Genomic DNA, 26,131 nt, shown 5'->3' on the forward strand with positions numbered 1-26,131 from the left:
GAAATGCATGGGAAACTCAGGTCTGTGTCTGGAAACCAGCTTTCTAAACTTCTTGCTCACAGGCACCTAAAACTAAAAGGAACATCACAGAACTGAGGGAACAATATTCAGATTACTCACTCAGGTGCCATTTGTTAGAACATTCGTATGTTAGAATATTCTACTACAAATATTTCCCCAGTGTCCGATCCCCATTGCGAGACCTTGATGAAAGCTAAGCCTGATATATATCTGACACTTACACCCTCCGGTGAGGAACTGCCCTGTGAAGTCATGAGAAGTCTGTAGGTTATGGAGTGTGGACAACACTACCTGCTCCAAGCCACCTGTACTGGAATCAAGCAGATTCACTCCAAGTTGTCTGTCTGCAATGCAGTACTTCCCTGCCACCTGGTGGCCAAGTGGATGTTGTTTCACATCCTTCATGGGTTCATTGCAGTTGAAGGTTTTGATGGTTACCACACCAGAGCAAGTAATGTCTTACATGTTAGACCGTGATGCTAATATGTGTTGTAATTCACAATGGGTAACGATGTGAACAGTCCATACTTAACTGCTTATGCAATGTTAAAAGAACGATGGTTTGAAGAATAAGGCAGAGGCTGATATGAATAAGAATACCATCAAAACTTAATAAAACACATTAGGTTGGATTAAACAAATGCTTGTAAGTAAAAGTCTTGAAAGTTCATACCTATGATGAGGTAAGAATATGGGGAAGTTTAGTTTTATTACTATGGATTTAGAAAGAATACTTAAATTAATTTCTATCATATGAAATCAAGAAGAAAAATGACTTGTATGAAATGATTAAGGATTCCATATCTCAAAGAAATTAAGAAGTCTAGTATCTGGTGCTTGGGTGATGGTGAGTTCTCATGATGTATATATTTAAGGTACATAAATGGTAGGATTACTATCAGTCAGAGGTCCTGGGATGGGTAATATTAGAATGGGAAAATCTGGAAGTCACTAGGAACTACTGTCCTACGCCTTTAATCCCAGACCTCAGGTAGGCAGAGGCAGCCAGATCTCTGTGAGTTTGAGGCCAGAGTGGTCTATGAAGCAAGTCCATGACTTCAAGGCTACACAGAAAATTCCTTTCTTAAAGAAAGAAGGGTTTGTTTCAAGTCCAGTAGTAGTGGCACACACCTTTAATCACAGCACTAAGAAGAGGCTGGTAAATCTCTGAGTTCAAGGCCAGCCTGGTCTACAGAGTGAGGGCCAGGACATCCAAGGTTGAGACAGAAAAAATAAAAGAAAGAAAGAAAGAAAGAAAGAGGAAAGAAAGAAGAAAGGAAGAAAGGAAAGGCTGTATTTTTTAATAAAACACTTGGTCTCAGCCAAAAGATTGAGAAGTGATATATTTAAAGATTTCAAAAATGGTACCAAAAAGGAAAGGTATTGTGGGCCCCTGTCTGCAGGCCGAGGAGACGCTCCCTCCTGGTAAGCTTCGTGCTGGGATATAGATGAGTGGAAGCCACTGCTGATAACAACCCACCAGACCCAAATGTGTTAAAAAGATAGTTCCTTGTAGACACTAACCCACACAAAAGGTGTCAAAAGCTGGCTCTTTGAAGAAAAATATATCAAAGGTGCCCTGGAGACAAGGCCCTGGACGTTATCTTGGGAGTGTCTCCTCCTATTCGAGTACGCTTACTCTAAAAACCCAGGGACTGGAAAGTTTGGCAGCACACTCCCCATTTCTCCCCCATAGCGCTCTCTCTCTCTCTCTCTCTCTCTCTCTCTCTCTCTCTCTCTCTCTCTCTCTCTCTCTCTCTCTCTCTCTCTCTCTCTCTCTCTCTCGCTCTCGCTCCCTCTCTCGCTCTCGCTCCCTCTCTCGCTCTCGCTCTCTCTCTCGCTCTCGCTCTGTCTCTCCTTGTCTTTTTTTTTTTTTTATCATTAAGCTTAGTGAATTAAAATCTAGTTTTTGGACTCTTGACTTTTTACTTTAATCAAGTGTGGTCTGGCCTTTCACAAGCCAGAAGCTCCCTTCCCTCTCTTGAAGCGACGCAGATTTCTGTTTGCTGCCCTGCACTCCCTACCTGCCCAGAAGGCCTTCTTCGTGACCCGGTTCTCAGGACGGAGCCTTCTTCAGCTAGCCTCCAGAAGGCTGAAGAAAACTCTGTGACCAGATTCTCAGCCCAACCTCTCAGAGAAAGGAACCCACAATTTATCATCTTAGCGTAAGATGAGAGACAAGAAAGAACATGAGAAATGAAGGAGGGGCAGGGGGTGGGGCACGGGAAGACAAGAGGAGAAGGAAAAGAAAGGAGTGGGTGTGAGAGGAGTGAAGAAAAGGCAGATGGAGTGACTGCTGGAGTTAATTCTGAAGACAGAGATCGCTTTCCGTGTTGCAGGGGTGAGGGATGTAGAGAGATCATCTGTATGAGTCACAGAAGACCGTATCACATTTAGGTGTGTGATGGTCTCTGTTCCCTCTTCAGAAATGTGTACAGTCAAGTTCCAGAAAAAAGTACTATCAAAGCCTTTTACCAGTTGAGTGTACCATATTTTGTGTAAGTGTGTTGCTGTTTTATAAAGTCACCTGTATTCCTATTTTTAAAAAAATCTTGTCCTTTGGAATTTTAAAGAAAAAGAATAATATATTCTAGTACAGACTTTAGTAGAGTATAGAGGAAAAGTAAGTACTGAGGCCTAATAAGGACATAATAATAAAATAATAGGTACTGTGGCATGATAAAGACACTTTCTTTTCATCCCTGACAATGTGTTCTCAGAGAAACTATTTATGATGTAGTGTCTAAAAAATTAACAAAACGTTAGACAAAGCCACACAAGACATCGAAGGATATTGGTTTTGGGTTTCAAGTGACCTGCATGGTTGGCCTCGGCCTTTACATAATGGGATGTTCTAGGACTAGGAAAGAGTAACCGACATGGAAAAACCCTGAACTGGGATCACAGAGCTACGAGGAAGGAGAGATTAAAATGGAACCATGATATGGAAATGTCTCAGTAGATTGCAGATTGCTGCCTGTGGAGGGGAGAAGCACGCAAGCGAAAAGATAACAGAGCCCAGGTCTTACACTGACTTCCAATAGTACCCGTTGAAGATTAAAATAAATTCACCATGTGACATTAACGTGAGATGAATATTTTTTACAAAAACAGATTCATGAATGTGATATAAAATCAGTGGCATTTGGAAACAAACCCTCTTCCTCCCCAGAGTTCTCAGTGTTCCTGAACCAAGAACCTTGAAGTAATGAGACTTGGCAGCTCTGAAGGCAGAATGGCTCCTTACCCCCAAGGCTCTCTGCTTTCAAATTCTAAAGATGAAAGATCTAAGGTGATTTTCTTTTTGTTATAGCCCTTCATACTCCATATAGTCATCAAACCATCCCAGGCTCACAGAGCACTGACAAGTAAAAAAGTCACATTCCCCCTAGACCAGATGTGACCATGGTACTGAAAGAAGATGGCACACGTGATTGCACGTCAGTCTGCTGACCATATTAGAAAATACATTACGAGAGCATATGTAGCTATAAGTGCACACAAATGAGGTGCTATAACAGGGAAAACATATATTCCTATATGTACTAGAGGATAAAATGTGTCTTTAGAATTTAAGAAGAATTACCAATGGTACATTCATATGTATGAATAAAGCAAGCTTCTTCTATGATAAAAGTAAGGCCAGTGAAGACACAGGGCCATATTAGACTTGTATAGATGCCTCTGTATCAAGCTCAGATCAGGAGGGTAAATTGGGAACAGTGGCACACTCTATTTATTGCAACTACTTGGGAGGCTAAGGCAGAAGGATTTCAAATTTGAGGGCAGTCTGGACACATGGCTGACTGGGGCAATTCAGTAAGACTGCATATCAAAAAGATATAAATAATGAAAGTACAAACATTTAACAAGAAATTTAGGAAAGCCAGGCCACAGGGATTTATCAGGAGGAACACAGTGTTCTACAATTTGATTATTATTTTTTAAATACCAAGGAAATAAAGAAGAATTTGATCTTGGGAAGCCATAGATGGTTACATAAATAAGGCCGCTGTTGATAATGTTAGCGAGCTGATAAAACCTGCTGTTTGTCTTTGGCGTATGGTTCAAACATTCAATTGGCTGTACTGCAAAGATATGAGACACAAGTCAAGATATTCAGAAAAGTTTGTTTATTTGTAGTGATCAAGATTCATCCCAAGTTCCTTCAGCCTGAGGGATGGTGCTTTTCAAATGAGCTACGTCTCCAGGCCAGAAGAGTTTATATATTAAGGAAAACATAGAAGGCCCCTCAAGCCATCAGGTTCTAATGGACCTTTGTCACCAAGAATCTACAAGAGAAAAGGTAAAAGGAGAGAAAAGTCATAATAAGGAAGTGGCTATGCTGGAAATAATTGGAAGATATCTTCTTACACATCCAAGTTTACTCACCTAGCACCTTCCATCGTGGTAAAACCGAATTCTTCCATGAGATTTCCTGCATGAAGGCAGAATAAGTATTTCATTAAGACATTTTTCTTGGGGGAAATTAAGATACAGACTATAAAGCTATCTGTTTAGAGCAAAGGCCAGGCCATTTGCCACTGAAAATACCTATTATCTTTTTGCAAATAATCTCTCTGATTGGGCCTTAGTTTGTGATGTGTGGGGTTTAAGCACCATGAGCTATTCAGCCAACACTCTTCCTCTATGGCTGAATTAGTAATTAGAGGATAGACTCGGGGTTTATGCCTCTTTGCTCCTTGCACAAAATTACCAAAGGATTGCTAGAATAAGGCTTCCAATTTGACATCATGAGGGATGATTTTCTTCGTGTGAAATATAGTGCCTTGCATAGATAAAAGTTAAAATCACTGTGGCATTGCAATCTGGGTATCTACTGATTGATTTACTGTCACATAAAGCCAAAGATCTGAGTGATCAATCACAGGCCATGGACCAATATCTGCTGTTATGGTGGCATCGGTCGAGGTTGCAGACTCAGAGACATCAGAAAATATCTAACAGAAGATAAAAGTAAAATTTGTAGTAAAAATCAAAGTGGTGGGGATTAAAGATGTCTTAGAACTCCTTTGGGGGATCCATTCACTTCATGGAATATTAGGACTAAGAGAAAGGACATAAGGGTCAACTGTCATTCTAATGAGTCTACCCTATATGCCAGAAGAACCTTCTGTTATATGGCTTGTCAAAGGAGAGACTGACTGATTGCTGTCTCCACCAATGGGAGGGCAAGACTCATCTCATGGCTGCTGAGCTTGGCTGGGGCATAGTGGACAGAAATCATAACCAAGAAGCTTAGTCTTAGCCTTCTTCTATCCCTCCCCCATGCCCCAGAAGACTCACAAGCTCTCAAGACACAAAATGCAGGGATTCGCGTAGGTCACAAAATTGGTGCCACAGATGGGCTGTTTTACATTAGGGCAGGGGTCCACTGTTTTATTGAACCAACTCAAATATACTTTCTTATAAGGACATTTGATCTGAAATTGAGCAGAAAAAAATAAAGAGATAATTAGAACCATCCTCAAACAAAAGGTCACTTATGGATTGTATTAGAGGAATCTAAGCAAGACAGAATCATATTCCAGTATCCAAGGCTCTCCTAGTGTATCTAAATATAGAGCAATAGCACTAGAATCTGTCTACACTCTGTCTGATAAGCCTCATTTCCTGTGGTGAGGACCACTCAGAGTTCTGGTAAGCAACAGTGAGGGAAAAGAAAAAAAATTAAATTTTTGAATTAAGCAAAGCGAAAGTCACAACACTTCTAAAACAAAAGGATTCTATGTAGTGAATCTATAAAAGCACAAAAGAAATAACCTGTAATTTATCCTTTATTTCACTCATCACATATGTGTTGACCCCACAATATGCACAAAGCTGAACAGAATAAGAAAAAAAAATCCCTCTGTTTTACTCACACAGAAATTGAACACATAAGTTGAGCCTCTGCTCAAAGATTCCTCATTTCTTTACAATTTCCTTTTTCCAGCATCCAAGAGATTTCTGATTTTCATATTTTCAACCTACAAGATTGTGCTCTGTCCACTCTCTCTACAAAAGTACAACTCCTCAAGAGCAGGAACTTCACGAAGGCTCAAGGCTGTGGGTCCCTAAGAACCCCTCACACCTGGCAAATGCAAACTGTCATCATTCAGAAATGTAGTTTCCAAAACATTGTGTGTGTGTGTGTGTGTGTGTGTGTGTGTCTGTGTGTTCCCAGGTTCTCTCACTCTATTGTAGACTCTAACCAACTGTGGGCCCTGTAACCCTCATGTGAATAGGCCTTAGAGAATTTCATAAATTTTCTTGTTGTGGTAAACTTTTGAAATAATAAGTTTAAAAAACAATAAAACTCACTGGAGCATGAGTGCTCCATGTACATATGGGCAGCTAGTTTGAGTCTGTGAGTTCTGAAAAGAAAAAAATGAGGAAGGTAGGAAATTGTTAGGGAAACATAGAGGAGTCTAATAGAAGTTAGAGAGAGGATAAGAATAGATGAAATGAAGACACGTACTCCTGTATGAAATTCTCAAAGAAAAGATAAATAAAAAAATTAAAATATTAGAATTAGAGCCTGGTGAGATGGCTTGATTTCTAAAAGCACTTGTTGCTTTTGCGGAGGACCAGAGTTCTGTTCCCAGCACCCTCATGGAAGCTTGTAACAATTGGTCCCTCCAGTTCTAGAAAGATCAGCAATCTTTTCTGTCCTCCATGAGCACTTGGCACACATGTAGTATACTTACATAGAAGCAGGCAAAACACTCATACAATTAAAAAAGTCCTTTAGGAATTGGATTCAAACTGAGTACTGGAAAATGCAGTTGGCAGTTACCTTAATAATTCCATATGGTGGCCACCACTCTCGAGCATCTGGAACTAGAGAGTGCACAAATATGTTACAAAACTTAATTTCCGATAAACCTTAACCTAATCTTCTGACAAAAATCACAAAATCCTTAGTAAGTAACCTTGAAGTAATTGAAAACATTATTTCATTTATATATTTGTTCATCCCTTTAATAAGTGTGAACCAACACTCCTGCCCCTCTAAATAATCAGCAGAGGGAATTTGTATCACCTCTAGGAGGCTGCCAGCCCAGAATACCAAATGCTTTTGTTGATTAATAATGGCCAAGCTGGAGAGGATTCGGAGCTGATAAGGTAGGCCATAGGAAAGATGGAGGAAATGTCAGCACTTTAGGATCTTTTGGCTTGGACCTCATACTTTACAGGGAGGAACACAACAACTTGCTACATTGATATTCAGGAATTTTCAACAGATGTGTGAAAAATTGAGAACTCTGTGACCTGTTCCCTAAAAAGTTCACAGAGACTCTGAGACACCAGAGATGGCTGTGGGGCAGGCATTTTTCAAGTACTTTTGGTGTGTTCTCCAGATAAAGACGTATAGCTGGCCATTTTCACTAACTCCCTTGCTGAATGCTTTCTTCTGAGCACGAGGTCCCACAGTCTGCGTTTATATGCAATGAATTCCTATTGGTTATTAAATAGCAAAAGCAAAACTTTCTCTCTCAAGACCAGATTCCACTGTCTCTCCACGTATGGGTGGGCAAGCACGTATATACATTGTCTGTACCTATATTCATATACATTTTCACTAACATCACTTTTAATTTGAAGCATTCTCTGTTAACATCCACAAAACTTTGCATTCCTACATGAAAAGCAAAATTACTCACCAGACAGGAGCACCAAATCGAGCATGATGAAGAACAAGAATGACCATTGTACCTGGAGATATTTCACCATTTTTCCTTCTGGTGGTGTTATATCCTGAGATGCTGTCTCAGGTGACACCTTTTGATATAATTACCCAAGAGCACACAATCAGAATGCTAACACAACTTTGGAAAGAACAGCCCACTCCACACTTCACTTTAAAAGCCTATCCCACTCCCACTTCAAGAATAAATATCCATGAAAAGCTAAACTTTGACTAATCATCTAATTATTGAGCTCCAGTGACAAATCTGTGAATACTCAGGAAACAGGCAGGAATCGAAGTTTCTACTCTACATGCACAATTGCACTGTTCAGCATGGAGATGCTTTCCATTTCTTGAAAAGAAAACTCTTTATCCTAAATTCCATCCACATTTATTTTTTGCAAAGATACAAAATGAAAACAGAGCAACTGGAGGTTTCTAGGTATTACCTGAGCCATAGAGGAAAGGAAGTTTATATTTTGTTGGGATATAGGATATAGAGACTGGATCTTTGGAATCAAGACAAAGATCAGTGACACTACAGGCACACTTAGCTGTGTTAGGAATATTCTGAGTGAATATCAAACTCTTTGGGGGGTATTCTGGGATAGTGAGTAGAAAAAGAACCCAATCACTTCACAATCTCAAGGGAACCCAAGCTCTGTTATCCAAGACATTATCCTGCCTCTGAAGAAGAGTACTCTTCCTGACTATTGAACTCTTTTGGTACAATATCCTGTCTTGCCTACTCTTGAGATAACATTGGGCTCTGTAGTCTTGCTAAGCACACCACTATCTCATCCTACCATCTCCCCTAGATTCTTCGGGAATGGAGCAGCAACAATCAATCTCTAAGTCCAAACATATCAACTGAATTCCTATCCTTTCATGCTCCATGCCATGACTCACCCACCTTAGATGGAGGAGACAAAAGTTAATGAGCTCCCTTTTAGCTGTTACTTCTTTAAAGCTCAACTGTTAGGGCCTCCTGAGAAGACAGTAGCTGCGTAGGAGAAGGCACTGGGGCATTGTGTGCTGCGCTGAGCAGGCCCTGGTAGGTCAATCATGATTCTAGTTAGGTCAAGATCAGACCTCAGCAGGGGATGTTGAAAAGGATTTGAGGAGAGTGAGAGCTGATAACTGAAAAGGTCAGCCAAGATAGTGAGTGAGCATTCTGGCTACAGTTGGAAAGAACATAGCCAGGCATAGTAAGTGCCTCCACAGCAGTGTTCTGACTTCTCAGGCGGAATGAAAAAAACACAAAGAAACATCTAAGGCAGGGAAGGCTGGAGCAGTGATTTGCAAAGGTGCGTGAGAGCCACAGATGCCATCTGCAGAGGGTACAGCCTTGTCCCTCAGGCAACCTGAGTCTTTGCTTTTGTTAACGGGGATGGAGTTAGCAAGGAGCACCTTCTCTTGCCTGAATTTTCAGTTTTTCCTGGTTTTCTATAAAATTATTTTTGTTTTCTTCTATGAAGGAAATGCATATCCACTTCGAAAATTTGCAAGATAGACTTTTAAATAAGGAAAAACACATGGAGTTCTTACAAGTCAGAGAGGAGTATTAAGAATATTGACTTAACAAATTTCAGCTTTAAATTAAATAGATATACAAATAATAACACACAATACACTCTTTATTTCAATACTCAATCACATTTTTCCATATATATGCTTTTTTCTTTTTTTATAACTTATCCAGATTATATCCCAATTGTTATCCCCTCATTTGTACCTTCCAGTTCCTACCCTCCCTCCCTCTTTTGCCCTATTCCCATCCCCTAGACCTCTGACAGAAGGGCACCTCCTCCTCAACCATATGACCATAGCCTATCAGGTCTCATCTGAATAGCCTGATTCCCCTTCTCTGTGTGCCCCCAGGCCTCCCCACCAAGGACAAGTGATGAAATTGGTGGCACCAGAATTCATGTCAGAAGCAGTCTCCACTCTCCTCACAACTGTGGAGAATGAGCTGTCCATTGGCTTGATCTAAACTGGGGGTCTAAGGTTACTGCATGCATTGTCCTTGGTTGGTACAGCAGTTTGTGCAGACCCCTTCGGTCCAGATCTACCAGCTTTGATGGTCTCCTTGCGAGGCTCCTGAACCTTCTGGGTCTTTCTATTGCCCCATTCTTCCATACCACTCTCATCTGAAATCCAGCAGTGTGTCCCAGCATCTGTCCCAATCCCCAGCTGAGTGGAGACTCTCAGAGGACATCTATGTTGGGCTAATATCCACTTATGAGTGAGTATATATTGTGCATGTCTTTCTGAGTCTGGGTTACCTCACTCAGGATGATCATTTCTAATTCCATCCATTTGTCTGTAAATTTCAAGATTTTCTTGTTTTTAATAGTCGTGTAGTATTCCATTGTGTAAATGTACCACATTTTCTTTATCCATTCTTTGGTTGAGGAACATCTAGGTTGTTTCCAGATTCTGGCTACTATGAATAAGGCTGCTATGAACAAAGTTGAGCAAATATCTTTTTTTGTAAGGTGGAACATCTTTCAGGTATATACCCAGAAGCGATACAGTGGGTCCTGAGGTAACACTATTCCTAATTTTCTGAGAAAGCACCAGATTGATTTCCAAAGTGGTTGTACAAGTTTTCACTCCCACCAGCAATGGAGGAGTGTTTCCTTTTCTCCACATCCTCATCAGCATGTGCTGTCACTTGAATTTTTCATCTTAGCCATTCAGAAGGGTGTAAGATGGGATCTCAGAGTTGTTTTGATTTGCATTTCCCTGATGAGTAAGGACATTGAGCATTTCTTTAAGTGTTTCTCAACCATTCCTCTGTTGAAAATTCTCTGTTTAGCTCTGAGCCCCATTTCTTAATTGGATTATTTGTTTTGGTGATGTTTAATTTCTTGAGTACTTTGCATATTTAGGATACTAGTCCTTTGTCAGATGTAGGGTTGGTGAAGATCTTCTCTTGGTGTTATAACTGCATATCTACATGTAGAAAAATGCAAGTAGATCCATATTTATGACCCTGCATAAGCTAAAGTCTGAGTGGATTAAAGACCTCAACATAAAACCAGACACACTACATCTGTTAGAAGAAAAAGTGGGGAAGAGCCTTGAACTCATTGACACAGGAGACAATTTCCTGAACAGAACAGTACTAGCTCAGGATCTAAGATCAACGATTAATAAATGGGACCTCATAAAACTGAAAAGCTTCTCGGTAAGGCAAAGGACACTGTCAACAGAACAAAATGATAGTTTTTGCTTTTTATCAGTGAAAAATAAACGGACACATTTTTAGTTACTAGTAGTCATTTAAAGCTCACATTTATATCCTTTGGGCCATAGCCCATCACATATGTGAATGAGAATTTATTAAATAGTTTTACATTGTTGTTCATTACAGTGATTATTATTTTTACTTGTTATTAAAGTTCTGTAATAACAAATTTTATTTGCCTCCATTAATTTAACTCTTACTCCATTTTAATATTTAATAGGCTTATATATAAACATATTGGAGATTCTGTAAAGAAGCTGGGCCATCTAAAACATGAAAGAGAATTCCATATTCACCAATCACTCACCAACTTGAGACACACCACATGGGAAAGAGCCAACTCTAACAATATCAACAATTCTCTGCTATGTTTGCTGACAGGAGCCTAGCGTAACTGAATATTGAGTGTCTTCATCCAGCAGCTGATGGAAACAGATGCAGAGACCCATAGCCAAACAATAGGCAGAGCTCAAGGAGTCTTGTAGAAGAGTACAAGGAAGGATTGAGGGAGCTGGAAGGGTCAAAGACACCCTAAGAAGACCTACAGAGTAAACTAACCTGGGCCCATGGGGGTTCACAGAGACTGAAGTGCCAATCAAAGAGCATGCATGGGCTGGGTCTAAGCCCCTGCACACGTGAAGCAGATGAGAATCTTGTTCTTCATGTGGATCCTCTAACAATTAGAGCCTGAGGACTGTCTCTGACTCTGTTACCTGCCTTTGGATTCCTTTCTCATAGCTGGACTGATGTGATTTGATGTGCTAGGGTATGCTGGTACCCATGGGGGCCCTCTCCTTTGAGGATAAGGAGATGGGGAAATAAAGGTGTGAAGTTGGGACTGGGAGGGACAGATGGAGGGGCTTCGATCAGGCTGTAAAGTGAATAAAAGTAAAAGATTTAAAAAAAAGACAGGAAAACAGAGAATTATTCGGGGTGAGAAAGGGGACTAGCAAGAAGGTGACAAGAGAAGACAATAGAAGGAATGTGTCTGATGCAAACAGATTACAAGCCGTCTTTTACCTGGGACAACCAATTCTGCTTCTAGAATGTCTTAAAGGAAGGGCTTTGCCAGTGTACAGAAGAGGCTCGGCTCTCTGCATGGTTCTGAGGTGTGTGAATTGATGCATCTCTGCTTCTGTCACTGTTGGACCTGATGTGCCAATCTGAGCACACAGTCACAGACCGATTCACCCTTGCTAACATGAAATACTTGTGTTAAGACTGAATAGTGGAAAAGTTAGTTTTAACCTGTAATCCTAATCATTTAGGGAGCTGAAATTTTTGTTTTATTTTTTCATTATCATTAAAAAAAACTCAAAGAAAACAAAGGAAAAGAAAAGAATAAAATTATAGTGCAACTGGAAACTGTGAACCTATTTCAAGTAATATATCCCCCTCATAGGGTATCAAGTCTCTTCTTGGTAGCCTGCTATCCTTCCTCTGAGTGCCACCAGGCCACTCCATCCAGGGGATGTGGTCAAATATGGGGCACCAGAGTTCATGTGAAATTCAGTCCCCACTCTCCACTCAACTATGGAGAATGTCCTGTCCATTAGTTAGATCTGGGTAGGGGTTTGAAGTTTACTGCATGTATTGTCCTTGGCTGGTGCCATACTTTGGGCAGGAAGCCTGGGCCCTGATCTGCCCATAATAATGTTCTTCTTGAAGGTTTCTAGGACTATCTGGATCCTTCTATTTCCATATTCTCCCATGTTTCTCTCATCTAGAGTCCCAATAGGATGTCCTCCCCTCTGTCCCACTTTCCTGGTAAGTGAAGACTTTCATGGGACATAGCCTTTGGGCAAGTGTACAGATATAAGTGAGTATATGCCATGTGAGTCTTTCTGCTTCTTGGTTAGCTCACTCATTATGATCATTTCTAGTTCAATCCATTTGTCCACAAATTTTGGAAATTCCTTGTTTTTAATAGCTGAGTAGTATTCCATAGTATAAATATACCACAGTTTCTTTATCCATTCTTCTACTGATGGACACTTAGGCTGTTTCCATGTTCTGGCTATTATAAATAAGGTCGTTATGAACATGGTTGAGCATATGTCCTTCTTGTGTGCTGGAGCATCTTCTGGGTATATTCCAAGGAGTGGAATAGCTGGATCTTGAGGAAGCCTTATTCCCAGTATTCTGAGATAGTGCCAGATAGATTTCCAAAGTGGTTGTACTAGTTTGCATTCCCACCAGCAATGAAAGAATGTTCCTCTTTCTCCACATCCTCACCAGCATGTGGTGTCGCTTGAATTTTTGATCTTAGCCATTCTGATGGGTGTAAGATGGAATCTCAGAGTTGTTTTGATTTGCATTTCCCTGATGACTAAGGAGGTTGAGCATTTCTTCAAGTGTTTCTCAGCCATTCGATATTCCTCTGCTGAGAATTCTCTGTTTAGTTCTGAGCCCCATTTTTCAATTGGGCTACTTGGTTTGGTGGTATTTAATTTCTTGAATTCTTTATATACTTTAGATATTAGTCCTTTGTCAGATGTAGGGTTGATGAAGATCTTTTCCCAGTCTGTAGGCTGTTGCTTTGTTCTGTGGACAGTGTCTTCTGCCTTACAGAAGCTTCTCAGCCTCATGAGGTTCCATTTATTAATTGTTGACCTTAAGACCTGGACTGTTGGTGTTCTGTTTAGGAAGTTGTTTCTTGTGCCAATATGTTCCAGGCTTTTTCCCACTTTTTCTCCTAATCAATTTAGTGTCTCTGGTTTTATGTTGAGGTCTGTGATCCACTTGGGCTTGAGTTTTGTGCATGGTGACAAATATGGGTCTAATTGCATTTTTGTACATGTAGGCATCCAGTTAGACCGGCACCATTTGTTGAAGGTGCTAGCTTTTTTCCATTGAATAGATTTGGCTTCTTTGTCAAAAATCAAGTGACTATATGTGTGTGGATTCCTTTCTGGATCTTTGATTTGATTCCATTGTTATCCAGCCTATGCTGTGCCAGTACTATGTAGTTTTAATTACAATTTCTCTATATTATAGCTTGAGATTAGGTATGGCGATTCCTCCTGAGGATCTTTTATTGTATAAGATTGTTTTTAGCTATTCTAGGTTTTTTGTTTTTCCATATAAAGTTGAGAATTGATCTTTCAATGTCTTTAAAAAATTGTGTAGATATTTTGATAGAGATGCACTGAATCTGTAAATTGCTTTTGGTAAGATGGCCATTTTCACTAGGTTAATTCTCCCAATCCATAAACAGGGGAAATCTTTCCACCTTCTCATGTCATCTTCAATCTCTTTCTTTAGAGTTTTGAAAATTTTTTTTCAAACAAGTCCTTTCCTTGCTTGGTTAGAGTAACTCCTACATATTTTATATCACTTGTGGCTAATGTGAAGGGTGTAGTTTTCCTAATTTCTTCCTCTGAATGATTGTCATTTGTATATAGGAAGGATACTGACCTTTTTGAGTTAATTTTGTAGAGAGTTGGTTAGTTTCCATGTATGTGTATGCTTTTTACTTCTGTTGTTGTTCAAGTGCAGTTGAAGACCATGGTGATCTGATATGATACAAGGTATTATTTCAATCCTCTTGTATCTGTTGAGGCTTGCTTTGTGACCTACTATATGAAAAGTTTTGGAGAAGGTTCCATAGGGGTGCAGAGAAGAAGATATATTCCTTTTTGTTGGGATGAAAAGTTCTGTAGATATCTGTTAGATCTATTTGATTCATGGCATTGGTTAATGATGTTATTTCTCGGCTTAGTTTCTGTTTCAATGACCTATCCTTCAGTGATACTGGGGTGTTGAAGTCTCCAACTATTGTGTGGGGATCAACGTGTGGTTTAAGCTTTGCTAATAGTTCTTTTACAAATGTGGGTGCCCTTGTATTGGGAGCATAGATGTTCAGAATTGTGATGTCATCTTGGTTGACTTTACCTTTGATGAGTATGAAGTGTCCTTTCTCATCCCTTTTGATTAATTTTGGTTGAAAGTCTATTTTATTAGATATTAAAATGGCTACACCAGCTTGCTTCTTGTGACCATTTGCTTGGGATATTTTTCCCAGCCTTTTACCCTGAGGTAATGTCTATCTTTATGGGTGAGATGTACTTCCTGAATACAGAAGAATGTTGGATATTGCTTACGCATCCATTCAGTTAGTCTGTGTCTTTTTTATTGGAGAATTGAGACCATTGATGTTGAGAGATATTAATGACCAGTGACTGTTAAGCGTCTTAATTTTGATGTTGATTCCAGTAGAGAGTGTATGTGGTTGTGTTTTTGTGATGGTGTAGTTATCTATTTCCTGTGTAGTTAGTTTTGTTTGTAGCTTGTCCCTTTGGGGTGGAGTTTTCCTTCTAGTACCTTCTGTAAAGCTGGATTTGTGGATAGATACTGTTTGAATTTGTTTTTGTCATGGACTATTTTGTTTTCTCCATCAGTGGTTAATGATAGTTTTGCTGGGTAAAGTAGTCTGGCCTGGCATCTGTGTTCAGTTAGGGTTTGCAGGACTTCTGTCCAGACCCTTCTGGCTTTTATGGTCTCTGTTGAGAAGTCAGGTGTAATTCTTATAGGTTTGCTGTTAAATGTTATTTGGCCCTTGCAGCATTTAATATTTTTCTTTGTTCTGTATATTTTGTGTTTTGGTTATTACGTAACAAGAAGTTTTTCTTTTCTGGTCTATTCTCTTTGGTGTTCTGTAGGCCTCTTGTATGTTTATAGGCATCTCTTTTAGATTGGGGAAGTTTTCTTCTATGATTTTGTTGAAAATATTTTCTGGGACTTTGAGTCTGGCATCTTCTCTTTCCTCAATGCCTATTATCCTCAGATTATTTCTTTTCATGGTGTCCTTGATTTCTCAGATGTTTTGTGTGAGGATTTTTCCAGATTTAGCATTTTCTTTAATGGTTGCTTCATGATCTACGATTGTATCTTCTAGAACTAAGATTCGTTCCTCCACCTCTTAGATTCTGTTAGAAAAGCCTGTCTTTGTGTTGCTCGCCTTCCTCTCTGAGCTCTCATGTTCCCGGTTTTTTCCCTGTTGTGTGTTTATCATTGTATCCATTTTCATCTTCAGATCTTGAACTGTTTTATTGATTTCTTTCATTTGATTATTTGTATATTCCTGAGTTTTTTTCCATTACCTCTTAATAGACCTTCAGAGATTGAACAGTTTCATTTTTTAGGTCCATAGTATTTTATTTTACCTAGGCTATCTAGTCTCAGGTTCTTGGTCACCCAAGCAATATTAGGTATGGGTTCCATCTCATGAAGTGGGCTTTAAATTAAATCAGTTGTTATTGGTTGGTTACCCCCACAAGCTTTGTGCCACTATTGCCTAAGCCTATGATGCAGGCAGAACTCCATTGTACATCAAAGGATTTGTGGGTGGTTTGATGTTTATGTTTCTCTTTTGATGGCATGCAGTACCTTCTTGTACCATACATGTTGCAATGTAGGAGTGAAGGTTTTATAAAGGTACTGGCTAGACATCTCCATGCTCAATGACACATTTTTTTTTCTGGTAAGATGTTTTAAAATTTCCATACATTTCCATTAGTTAGCTTTATACCACAATTGCTTCTAAATGATGCAATGCTTTACTCACAGGAGAAATCGGTGTATTTTCACTGCTGAGGTCTTAGATAATGACCTTGTCAGTTGGGTATGGGATGGAAGCTGAAAAAACTCACTTCAGAGGTAGAAGCTTAGGTGCCCACAATTTGATCACTTCCCCTTGGTGGAAAGTCCCTGTGGCACACAGAGGAAGGGGAAGCAGGCTATCCAGATGAGAACTGATAGGCTGGGGCCATATAGTGGGTGAGGAGATCACCTTCTGTCAGAGGTCTAGAGTAGGGGAATAGGGCAAAAGAAGGAGGAAGTGGGGGAATGGGAAGATACAAATGAGAGGATAACAATTGGGACGTAATATGAATAAAGTATAATAAAAGAAAAAAAAGAACTCAAAAAGAAATTGCGAGCTTTATTTTCTGCAGTTGCATGGAGGCGACCAGTTGCAGATCTGAACCAGATCCCTGAAGAGGAATTGTACAGCATTTTTAAAAGATGGGAACACAAAGCAAGGTGGGTAGGCTGTTGTACCAAGCAAGGAAGTATCTTGGGTTCATGGGCCTTTCCAGGTCACCTGGTTTCAAGACCCTTGACTCAGCTCTTTGCAATCATGCTCCCTCCTGCACTCTGCCCCAGAATTTAGGATGAAAAGGGAACAAGTCAGTGGACAAGCTGCACATAGTTAATTAAGCCGAGACAGGCCACACACTTATGACTTGTGTGCCTTAGCTTACATAATGGGGCAACAGCACCTTCCGTCTTTACATCTTTACTGGTTAACAGACCAACATGAAACATCTGAAGGAGGCAGGATAGGAGTTGATTCCAGGGCCTGGAAATATGAACTCAGTTTTGACCCTACCAGCAAGATGGAATTGTTCCTGAGATGACTGGAAACTCTTTCTAAACAGTCAAAATTAGTTGAAAGGCACATGAGTAGTGTGTGCCTGCTGTTTCATTTTCTTCTCTTGTGTATTTACTTAAGGCTTTCCATGAATAATTTCTACTCAATGTGTGCGAAAATGTGAAGAACTAATTAATCTATAGTGTTGAAAATAGCAATTATTAACAATCAGAAGTTGAAGTCTATGAGACAAACTCTGAGCTTTGCTGATTAAATTACACTTGGACTCATCCAATGTATTCAACATTCTGTCATTCTGTAGCCATGGAACCTTGGCTTATACAGAAATTATATCCTTTGTCATCTTTCACAGAGTTCTGAAGTTCAGTACACCTCAGCAATTGCACATGACAGTTACCATAAAAGAGGCTGGTAAGATCTTTCATTAAAAATTGCTCTATATCATTCTTGAAGACAAAAAGAGTGAAGCAGCCCAGAGGGATAAGCCCAAAGCAGAAAATTGCTCAATTTGGAAGAGTGTTGCTTCAAACCCTATCTCTGCAGACTGGACAGCCCCAGGCAAGGTCTTTTGTGGAAATAATTACCAGCTTCAGGTTTAGCTTAGATTTCCTCCCAATGTTGAGATTTAGGACCCCTACTTTCATCTTCGTAATCACTTCTTCCTGAATATTAGAGTATTACCATTTACAAAGAGGATGGATGGCAACATCATCAGGAAGACCTAATTGGTCTTTGATTTCTGTAATTATATTAATGCATAATCTTTTATATCTTGAGAGGTTATTTCTTATAAAATATTTTATTTTACATCAAACATGCAAATGTACGTGTTTAGATAAAATCCACTCACTCTCTCCCCTCCAATTCTTCCCCTCTTTGAAACCACAAAGTCTACCCCCTGAGTGACATACTTCCTCCAGCAGCCTACCTTCCTCATCTAATTCTCTCAGTTTCATCAGTTAGCAAGAAAATGTTCAGATATGAACCTATAGGGCCATTCCCACTCAAAGCACAGTGTATAAGTGTTCTGCTTCATTCTGCAGGTGAGCATCTGGTATTCTGGAAACAAATTATTGATGAATGCTAAGCACTGCTGATGACCAGTGTTGAAGATCAAAATGTTGTCAAGCTTCTGAAAATATAACTTTAGCCTTCATTTATACATGTTCTCTGCTTATATACATTTAGTATTGCAAAGTTCACAACTCTTTCTGCTATTTGATTAGAATAGAAAAAGGATAAGAACAAATGGTTACTAGGTTTTAGTCATTGTTTTTAATGTCAGCGTTGTTGCTGTTTGATATGTTGAACTAAAATGACAAAGTTGTCATTTTGTCATTTTTGTCACTTTGCCACTGCTGGGAGGACAATCAATTTTCTCCTACAGAGTGACGCTGAGTATATCAACTGCTCCAGGACAAGCCTAATTTTCAGAAGTAATTGGTAAACATACCATGAACTCTACAGTTTCTCTCTCTCTCTCTCTCTCTCTCTCTCTCTCTCTCTCTCTCTCTCTCTGTATGTGTATGAGTTTATTTGGTTCTTTTTTGTTCTAGGTGTTGGGTTTTGGGGGAGGTGTTGTATTTGGCTTTGTTTACTTCTTTTGAGAAATAATTTAAAATTGTGTGTATAGAGAAGGAGGGAGGATCTGGAAGAATTTGGGAGAAGAATATGATAGAATATATTTAAATTTAAAAACAGTTTTGAATAACAAAAATTAAAGGTATATGATTCAATAGGAACAACTAATTTTTTAAGATGCACAGCTGAAATTTTGTCCTCTGTAACTTAACTGTCATACATTTTCACAATAGAAAACTACTAAGCTATCAAAAGCCAAGAAATCTTGAAATCTGCAGGCAAATGGATGGAACTAAAAAAGATCAAATCATCCTGTGTGAAGCAACACAGGCCCAGAAAGACACAGATGATATATGCTCACTCATAAGTGGATATTAGCTAATACAGCATAACCACACTAGAATACACAGACCAAAAGAAAATAAATAACAAGAAGTACTCTAGGGAGAATGTTTAACTCTCATTAAGAAGGACAAATAGAGTTGACATTGGAAGCAATTGAAAAGAAAGAACAGGAAAGGAACCTACCACAGAAGTCCTCTGAAAGACTCTACCGAGCAAGGGATCAAAGCAGCAGATGCTGAGACACACAGCCAAACTTCAGGGTGTAGGGCAGGAAGGCTTATGGAAGAGATGGGCAATAGAAAGACCTGAAGATGTCAGGAGCTCCACAAGGAGACCAATGGAGCCAACAAATTTGAGTAGAGGAGGAGGTTGGTTATTGCAGAGACTAATGCACCGACCAAGGACCTTGCATGGTGAGGACCTAGACCCTCTGCTCAGATGTAGTCGATAGGCAGCACAGTCTCCTTGTGGGTCCCACAATATGGGAGGTAGGGAGGGGGTAACTCTGAAATGGACTCTGATCCCTACCTGTTGATCACTTCCCCCTGGTGGGGTGGCCTTGTCAGGACACAGAGGAAGAGGATACAGGCGATCCAGATGAGGCTTGATAGGCTGAGGTCAGATGTTAGAGGAGGAGGGCTCCTCTTTTTTGAGGACTAGGGGAGGGAGGGGCGGGAATGAGGGAGGGAGGGAGGGTGGGACTGGGAGGCAATGAGGAAAGGGACTACAACCAGGACTTCAGTAAACAAACAAACAAACCAAAACACTTTAAGGATGTGTTGAATAAAAAATTCAGACTTAAAATTTGTTTGGTGAAATAAACATTTTTCAGACAAATCTTAAATCTCTTGCTTGCTTTATTGATAAAGTGGGCAACAAGAAAGCACTTAAGGTGTCTTTAGCTCCAAGCTTTGGCACATTTATTTCTTCTCTTTTTTTTTATAACTTTAATTAAAATTTTTTTATGTGTATTGGTGTTTGGTCTGCATGTTTATCTGTGTGAGGTTTGGGTCTTCTGGAACTGGAGTTACAGATAACTGTGAACTACTATATGGGTGGTAGAAATTGAACCTTGGTCCTCTACTGAGCCACTTCTCCAGCCCCAAGCAGGGAATTTTAGTTTAGTTTTGCTTGCTTCGTTTGTTTGTTGGTTTGAGACAAGGTTTCTCTGTGTAGCCTTGGCTATCCTCGACCTCACTGTGTAGACCAGGCTGGCTTCAGAGATCAACCTGCCTCTGCCTCCCAAGTGCTGAGATTAAAGGTATGCACCACCATTGGCCAGGTCAGCTCTTTTGGTGCATTTTTATTGATGCAGTTTCATACTAATTTTTGTTGAATGATAGAGGCAGTAAAGCAGCATTGCCTCAGTCCTCACCGCTCCAACCCACTCCCAGAAGTGAAACTTTCATTCTTCCCCCATTCTTCTAGAATCTGTACCTTGTCCTTTTATGTGAGACCTAATTTGGGGGTATACAGTCCCCAGGAGCTGTCCTTTAGTAAGTCTATGTTAAATGCTCATCTGACTTCAGATGCTGCAAATATAAATGAAGGAGTGGGACATTACTGGAATCTTAAAAAGTAACTAAACACTCACATTCATACTTGCAAAAAAGAATTTCAGAGTAAAGAGGTAGGAAAACAAACTCAGAATTGGGAAACATTGAATTTTGAAAGATGGAAGAAGAAAAGGAGGGAGAAGGCCTGGGCTGTCCAGTGGTCTTCAGTGTTGGGGAGGTAGCCCAGGGGAGCAGCATGGGAACACAGGGGTCTGGCTTCTCTAGCACAATAAAAACTTCTCTCTAAGAAGAGACACCATTTAGTAACAAACTGAAGGAAATTATGTCCCCACAACACAGAAGGAGTAAAGTGCAAGACTTCAGTGGGGCTTAAGGCAAATAGAAACTTTCTTGCTAGGAAGATTTGGAGTTCATCTTGAAAGTTATAGAAGCCACCTGCTTTACCATGATACCTACATACCACTGACCAGCTCACTCTGCTTGTAGGTCATGCTTGAAGACTTATTTACAACAACATGTTATGCAAATAAAACTTCCATCTCAGTACTGGAAGGAAGAAGGCATCTCTGTGACAGCAAAGTATGAGGGAAAAGGCAGGGTATCTCTTCTTTTGAAAAGTGTGAGAAACCTGAGGTCACATCTGTGATATAACTGGGAAAGCCATGAGAGTCACCTTAGTCAAAGGCAACTGAAGGTCACGTAATGGAAAGAACAAAATGACATGTCATTGCTATATAGGGGTAAAAGGCAGGGTTTACTCTCTGAATAAGACCAGCAATAAGACCGACTCTCAATGAAAATAAACCTCTGTAGCCCAGGTGAGCAACCAAAAAAACCAACCCCCTTAAGGGAAATGGGACATTGTTCTCAACATTTCTTCTAGCTGATTTGGAGTGAATAATACCTTTGAAGGGGCCCAAATGCAATTGGGGAAAGTGGTTAAACAAGCTAGGGATAGCATTTGTGGTCCAGTTTCTAAATGTTAAGAAATCCTAGGCTTAGTAGAAGTCCTGTGTGACAGGATGAAATGCTGGACCAATTGGGATCGGAAGCTTTCTTCGAAGCTCTCCTGGGAGCTGTCCTGTTCTGATGAGGAACAACAACCGAAGCTCTTGGGTCTGGAACATGAAGGATGCAGGATGTCAGGGACTGGCATACTGAGAAGAATGAATCCTGTCAGTGTCTGGTTCTTTTGTTCTGAAAACATATAATTTGTCACAGGCATTATACAGTCCTAAAATTATAAATGTATGAGGGGTGCAGAATGCACAGAAAAATTAAGGGTAGTTTTCTGCTCTTTGTATGAGGAGAAGAAAGACATCTGAGATCTTCATTCATGCCATACAGAGAATGGCATCTAATGATAGGTCACAGGGATTCTGTGACCAACAAGGAACAAGCAGCCACTGGTCAAAATGTCCTCATTTCACCCACATACAGAATTCTGCCTACAAATGGGCAAGCTTGGATGCAGGCAGAGTCGATGGGCAAACCCTGCCAAGACAGGGTAAGCAAGTCCTCAACAGTTCCTGCCTCACAAATATGACTGTCAGATATACTGGGCCAGAAGGCTGAAGATGATGCTTCAACATTAAAGAGAGTTTTGTGTAACTGTTTAGGCAGCAAACTGTCTCTGTCATTTTTTCATTTTGGAAGGTGCTAACCTGCAATTCCGGTTTACTCAGGTAATTAATTTTTATTCCTTCTTAAGTCTCAAGATGTGGTTGAAGACCAGATAGCTTAGTTTTACAATTAAGCTTAGTTGTTTAAGTGTTAAGGTGTTTTTAGGTCTAAATAGATGTTTTAAGTTGATAGAAATGAGATATGATAGATATTGATTTACATTCAGAATTTTAAAGTCATAAAGATAGAAAAGATGTTTTCTTCAAGGTTGCCAAATTTAAATATCCAAAGCACTAAGAATGTAACATTTATATAATTCCTGATTATGTCATGGTTCTTCTTACTGTATGAAGTTTATTGTACTTATGTGTAATAAGATAAATATATATGTAAAAAATAAAAATAATAATAAAAAGGGTTTACTTTCTCATGCTTTTAGAGGCAGACAATTCAAGAAGATGGCATCTCAGCCTGTAGATTCTGAGAGAACACAGCAGAATTCATGATACACCTTGCCAGCACAGTCCGTACACTCAAGCCCTTACAGCTACTTCTCTCAGTTTCAAGCAAATGCCAAGTATTCATAAATTTTGTACTTTATTGTTTCCTATTATAGATTGCAAATAATCACAGTTCTGACTCATATTAAATGGAATCGATGGGGCCAAAGAGAACATAGGCTACAAACAGAGTAAGGGGGAGGTGCTTGTCCACTTCCGGGTTGATCTATACCAGGGCTTTACTCTGTCTTACCGTCTAAATTTGGCCAACTTTCTACTGCTGTAAATACAGGTTGTAGCCTATATATCTATCTACCTATCTATCTGTCTGTCTATCTATCTAAAGCTTGGGAACAGAGTGTTTTGGATTTTTATTTTTGTTAGCACTATGGATCATTTTTATATATAATAAGGCATCTTGGTGGTTAAGATTTATGTTTAAAAGTTAAACTCATCTGTGCCTCATATGTTTATGTGCTTATAGGCCAAATGTAGCTTCATAAAATATTTTTAATGAATTTGAACATAAAAAAGGTTTCATGAGTATAAAGAATTAGTTAAGTCAAGGAGTTTTCATGAATATTGTATTTAATATGGAATATAAAGTGTGTTTTTATTAGCCATCAACATATTATTAAATATGACATGACAAACATGCTTCTAGGTTTCCTAAATATGAACAAGAAGGAAACATCTCAAATAATCTCTGACTCTCTCCTGTCCAAAACAGAATTTCCAGGAAAATATTCCCAATAATGCCTGACAAATGATTTTTGAGCATTGATTCTTCTTCCATGACGACACAAAAAAAAGTACAGATGGGGAATGATTAATTTTTATTCAGTTACAGAGGACAACAATCATAGAGTCATATTATATTTGTCTTAGTGGAGATTTATTTATAAAAACAATAGAGCAGAGAGGAAATACAAAATTAGCTTCCCAGATCCAGGTTGGTCAGAGTCACTCTGGAGGTTTTTTATTTTTTATTTTAATTTATTTTTATTTTATTTTATTTTCTGTATCTGATGGCCGCTGGAGGGATGCAAGCTTCTCTGTGTGCTTTCTGCAGTTTCTTCTGCCTCAGCCCAGAATCTTGGAGAGAATCTGGCACCTACCAAGACCACAGAACACCCGCAACTAGATCCTGAGAATATCAGAGTTTCAGCAGAAAGCCCGAAGCCACAAGTGGTATGGTGCCATCCGTATCTAGCCCATTCTGTCTCAGATTCCCCATGTCTGTTATTGCATCCTATAGCTGCCTCTTCCACTGCAGCACCTCAGCTACATGTGGTCAATGAACCTTTGAAATATGACTGGTCCAAACTAGTACTAATAGTGGAAAATATGTGTCAGTAACAAAGATTTATTAAATAAAACATTTGTATTAGTTGAATTAATGAGTGATATATTGGGCTTGATAAGTAGTTAGAATTAAATTTACCTAGTTTTGTTAACTAATAAAAATTTAAATTATATATACAACTGAAATTATATATATATATACGGCTCATACAATATTTCTGTTGGAAATTGCCACTTTAGGAATATATATATAGTGGATTAATTTCCTTAGTCTTTCCAAGACTGTAAATAGAAATCCATAATATCAAAAAATTTAAAAAGCAATTATCAAGAGATAAATAACTATATATGAGAAATTAGTAGATTGTGTTAATTATGGAACTTATATAATGGATATATGATATTTATGAAAACATAGATGCTAGGTAAGGGTATGATATGATAATAGGTAGCTTCATACCTGTATTGGCTGCCTGAGAGCCCATATTACCCCACTTATCCAACGATGGCAGTAACTTGTCTACCAGTATTGCTTAGCAACACAACGGGTACCGTATATTCAGCTTCTATTTAAAATATATCCCTATTATCTAGCAGTGATAAACAAATCCCCAGAAGGATTTCTGCTGAGTTTCTACTTTTATTAAGCAGGCAGTTGGACAGACAACATTGTGATCAGATTTTCAGAGATTAGATTGGGTGGAGGTTTCTCCACATCATCAGACCACTGAGTCTAGAAGGAGAGAGATAGAAAGACTGAAAACCAGTGCGTCCAATACCAACAGCTCTGCATCATTTTCTATAGTAAAAAGATGAGTTTGAAGAATTCTTTATATACACAGATGGTGAAGGCAGGTCGTTTAGAATCAAGGCATAGCTTTTCCCTTGTAACTTTCACCAATCACTTCATCATTTTTTCCTGGAAAAGAAGATGGGTAAGTTAGAGATGCCAGAACTCACTGAAACTTCAAGGATATGGCTGCACTGCAAAACAATTGATTAACTATGCCACAGCCTAACAATATTAAATCATGCTCACATTCTATATGATGCGATGATTATTAACTAAGCACCTACTATACACCAATGATTGAGGTGGACACAAACCCAACATGGCTTAACTCCGCTATTGATTGTGTGTTCCCTCATGATAATAAACATGTTAGGTCATGCCTCTGGCACAGTCCTTTATTACTTAAAGACATCTATTTTTGTATAATCTACAGCTAATTTTCACAAGAAGTAGTGTCACCTGTCAAGTCACCTACACAGGATGAGAATTATAGGGAAATGTGGTCCAAGCTCATTCCATTAAATTGAACTTTCAGAAAATTACTGAGATCATTTTGTCCTCAGATATGTATTTAAGTTAGATTATGAAGAAAAAGAAGAGTGTTTTCTTCCAATAAAATAGGAAGTAAGCCACTAAGAATTTGTATGTAAAACAATAGCAAAGAATAATGGATTAGGTTAAATCCTTTCTTAAACAGGTGTATTAAGGCCTAGAATCACTAAACTAGTTGCAAGTTCACATGGGAAGGATACAGAAGGTTCCAGCTCTTTTGTTTTGTTTTGTTTGTTTGTTTTTCCTTTTTTTATTAATTTATTCTTGTTACATCTCAATGGTTATCCCATCCCTTGTATCCTCCCATTCTTCCCTCCCTCCCATTTTCCCCTTATTCCCCTCCCATATGACTGTTCCTGAGGGGGATTACCTCCCCCTGTATATGCTCATAGGGTATCAAGTCTCTTCTTGGTAACCTGCTGTTCTTCCTCTGAGTGCCACCAGGTCTCCCCCTCCAGGGGACATGGTCAAAAGTGAGGCACCAGAGTATGTGAGAAAGTAATATCCCACTCTCCACTTTACTGTGGAGAATGTTCTGACCATTGGCTAGATCT

The 26,131-nt window shown here is 39.3% G+C and overlaps 2 protein-coding genes across 3 annotated transcripts in view; both read right to left on the reverse strand.

Annotated features, from left to right (window-relative positions):
* Positions 1-4,226: 4,226 nt before the first annotated feature.
* Positions 4,227-7,758, reverse strand: SPINK14 (serine peptidase inhibitor Kazal type 14 (putative); the record flags this gene model as incomplete). Its single annotated transcript, XM_084779519.1, has 5 exons — positions 4,227-4,313; positions 4,414-4,459; positions 5,329-5,465; positions 6,821-6,864; positions 7,689-7,758. 4 exons carry the CDS (start codon positions 7,756-7,758, stop codon positions 4,414-4,416), a joined length of 297 nt encoding a protein of 98 aa, XP_084635645.1. The 3' UTR covers positions 4,227-4,313.
* Positions 7,759-23,747: 15,989 nt separating this feature from the next.
* SPINK5 (serine peptidase inhibitor Kazal type 5) overlaps positions 23,748-26,131 on the reverse strand; it is a 66,128-nt gene continuing 63,744 nt past the window's right edge. For both annotated transcript variants that reach the window (XM_084778811.1, XM_084778810.1), the window contains exon 32: positions 23,748-25,151. In XM_084778811.1, coding sequence (XP_084634937.1) covers positions 25,134-25,151 — 18 coding nt within the window. In that variant the 3' untranslated portion in view covers positions 23,748-25,133. The remainder of the gene's footprint in view (positions 25,152-26,131) is intronic.

The sequence above is a fragment of the Acomys minous genome, assembly GCF_964271855.1.
Source record: "Acomys minous genome assembly, chromosome: 4".
Classification (NCBI taxonomy): Eukaryota; Metazoa; Chordata; class Mammalia; order Rodentia; family Muridae; genus Acomys; species Acomys minous.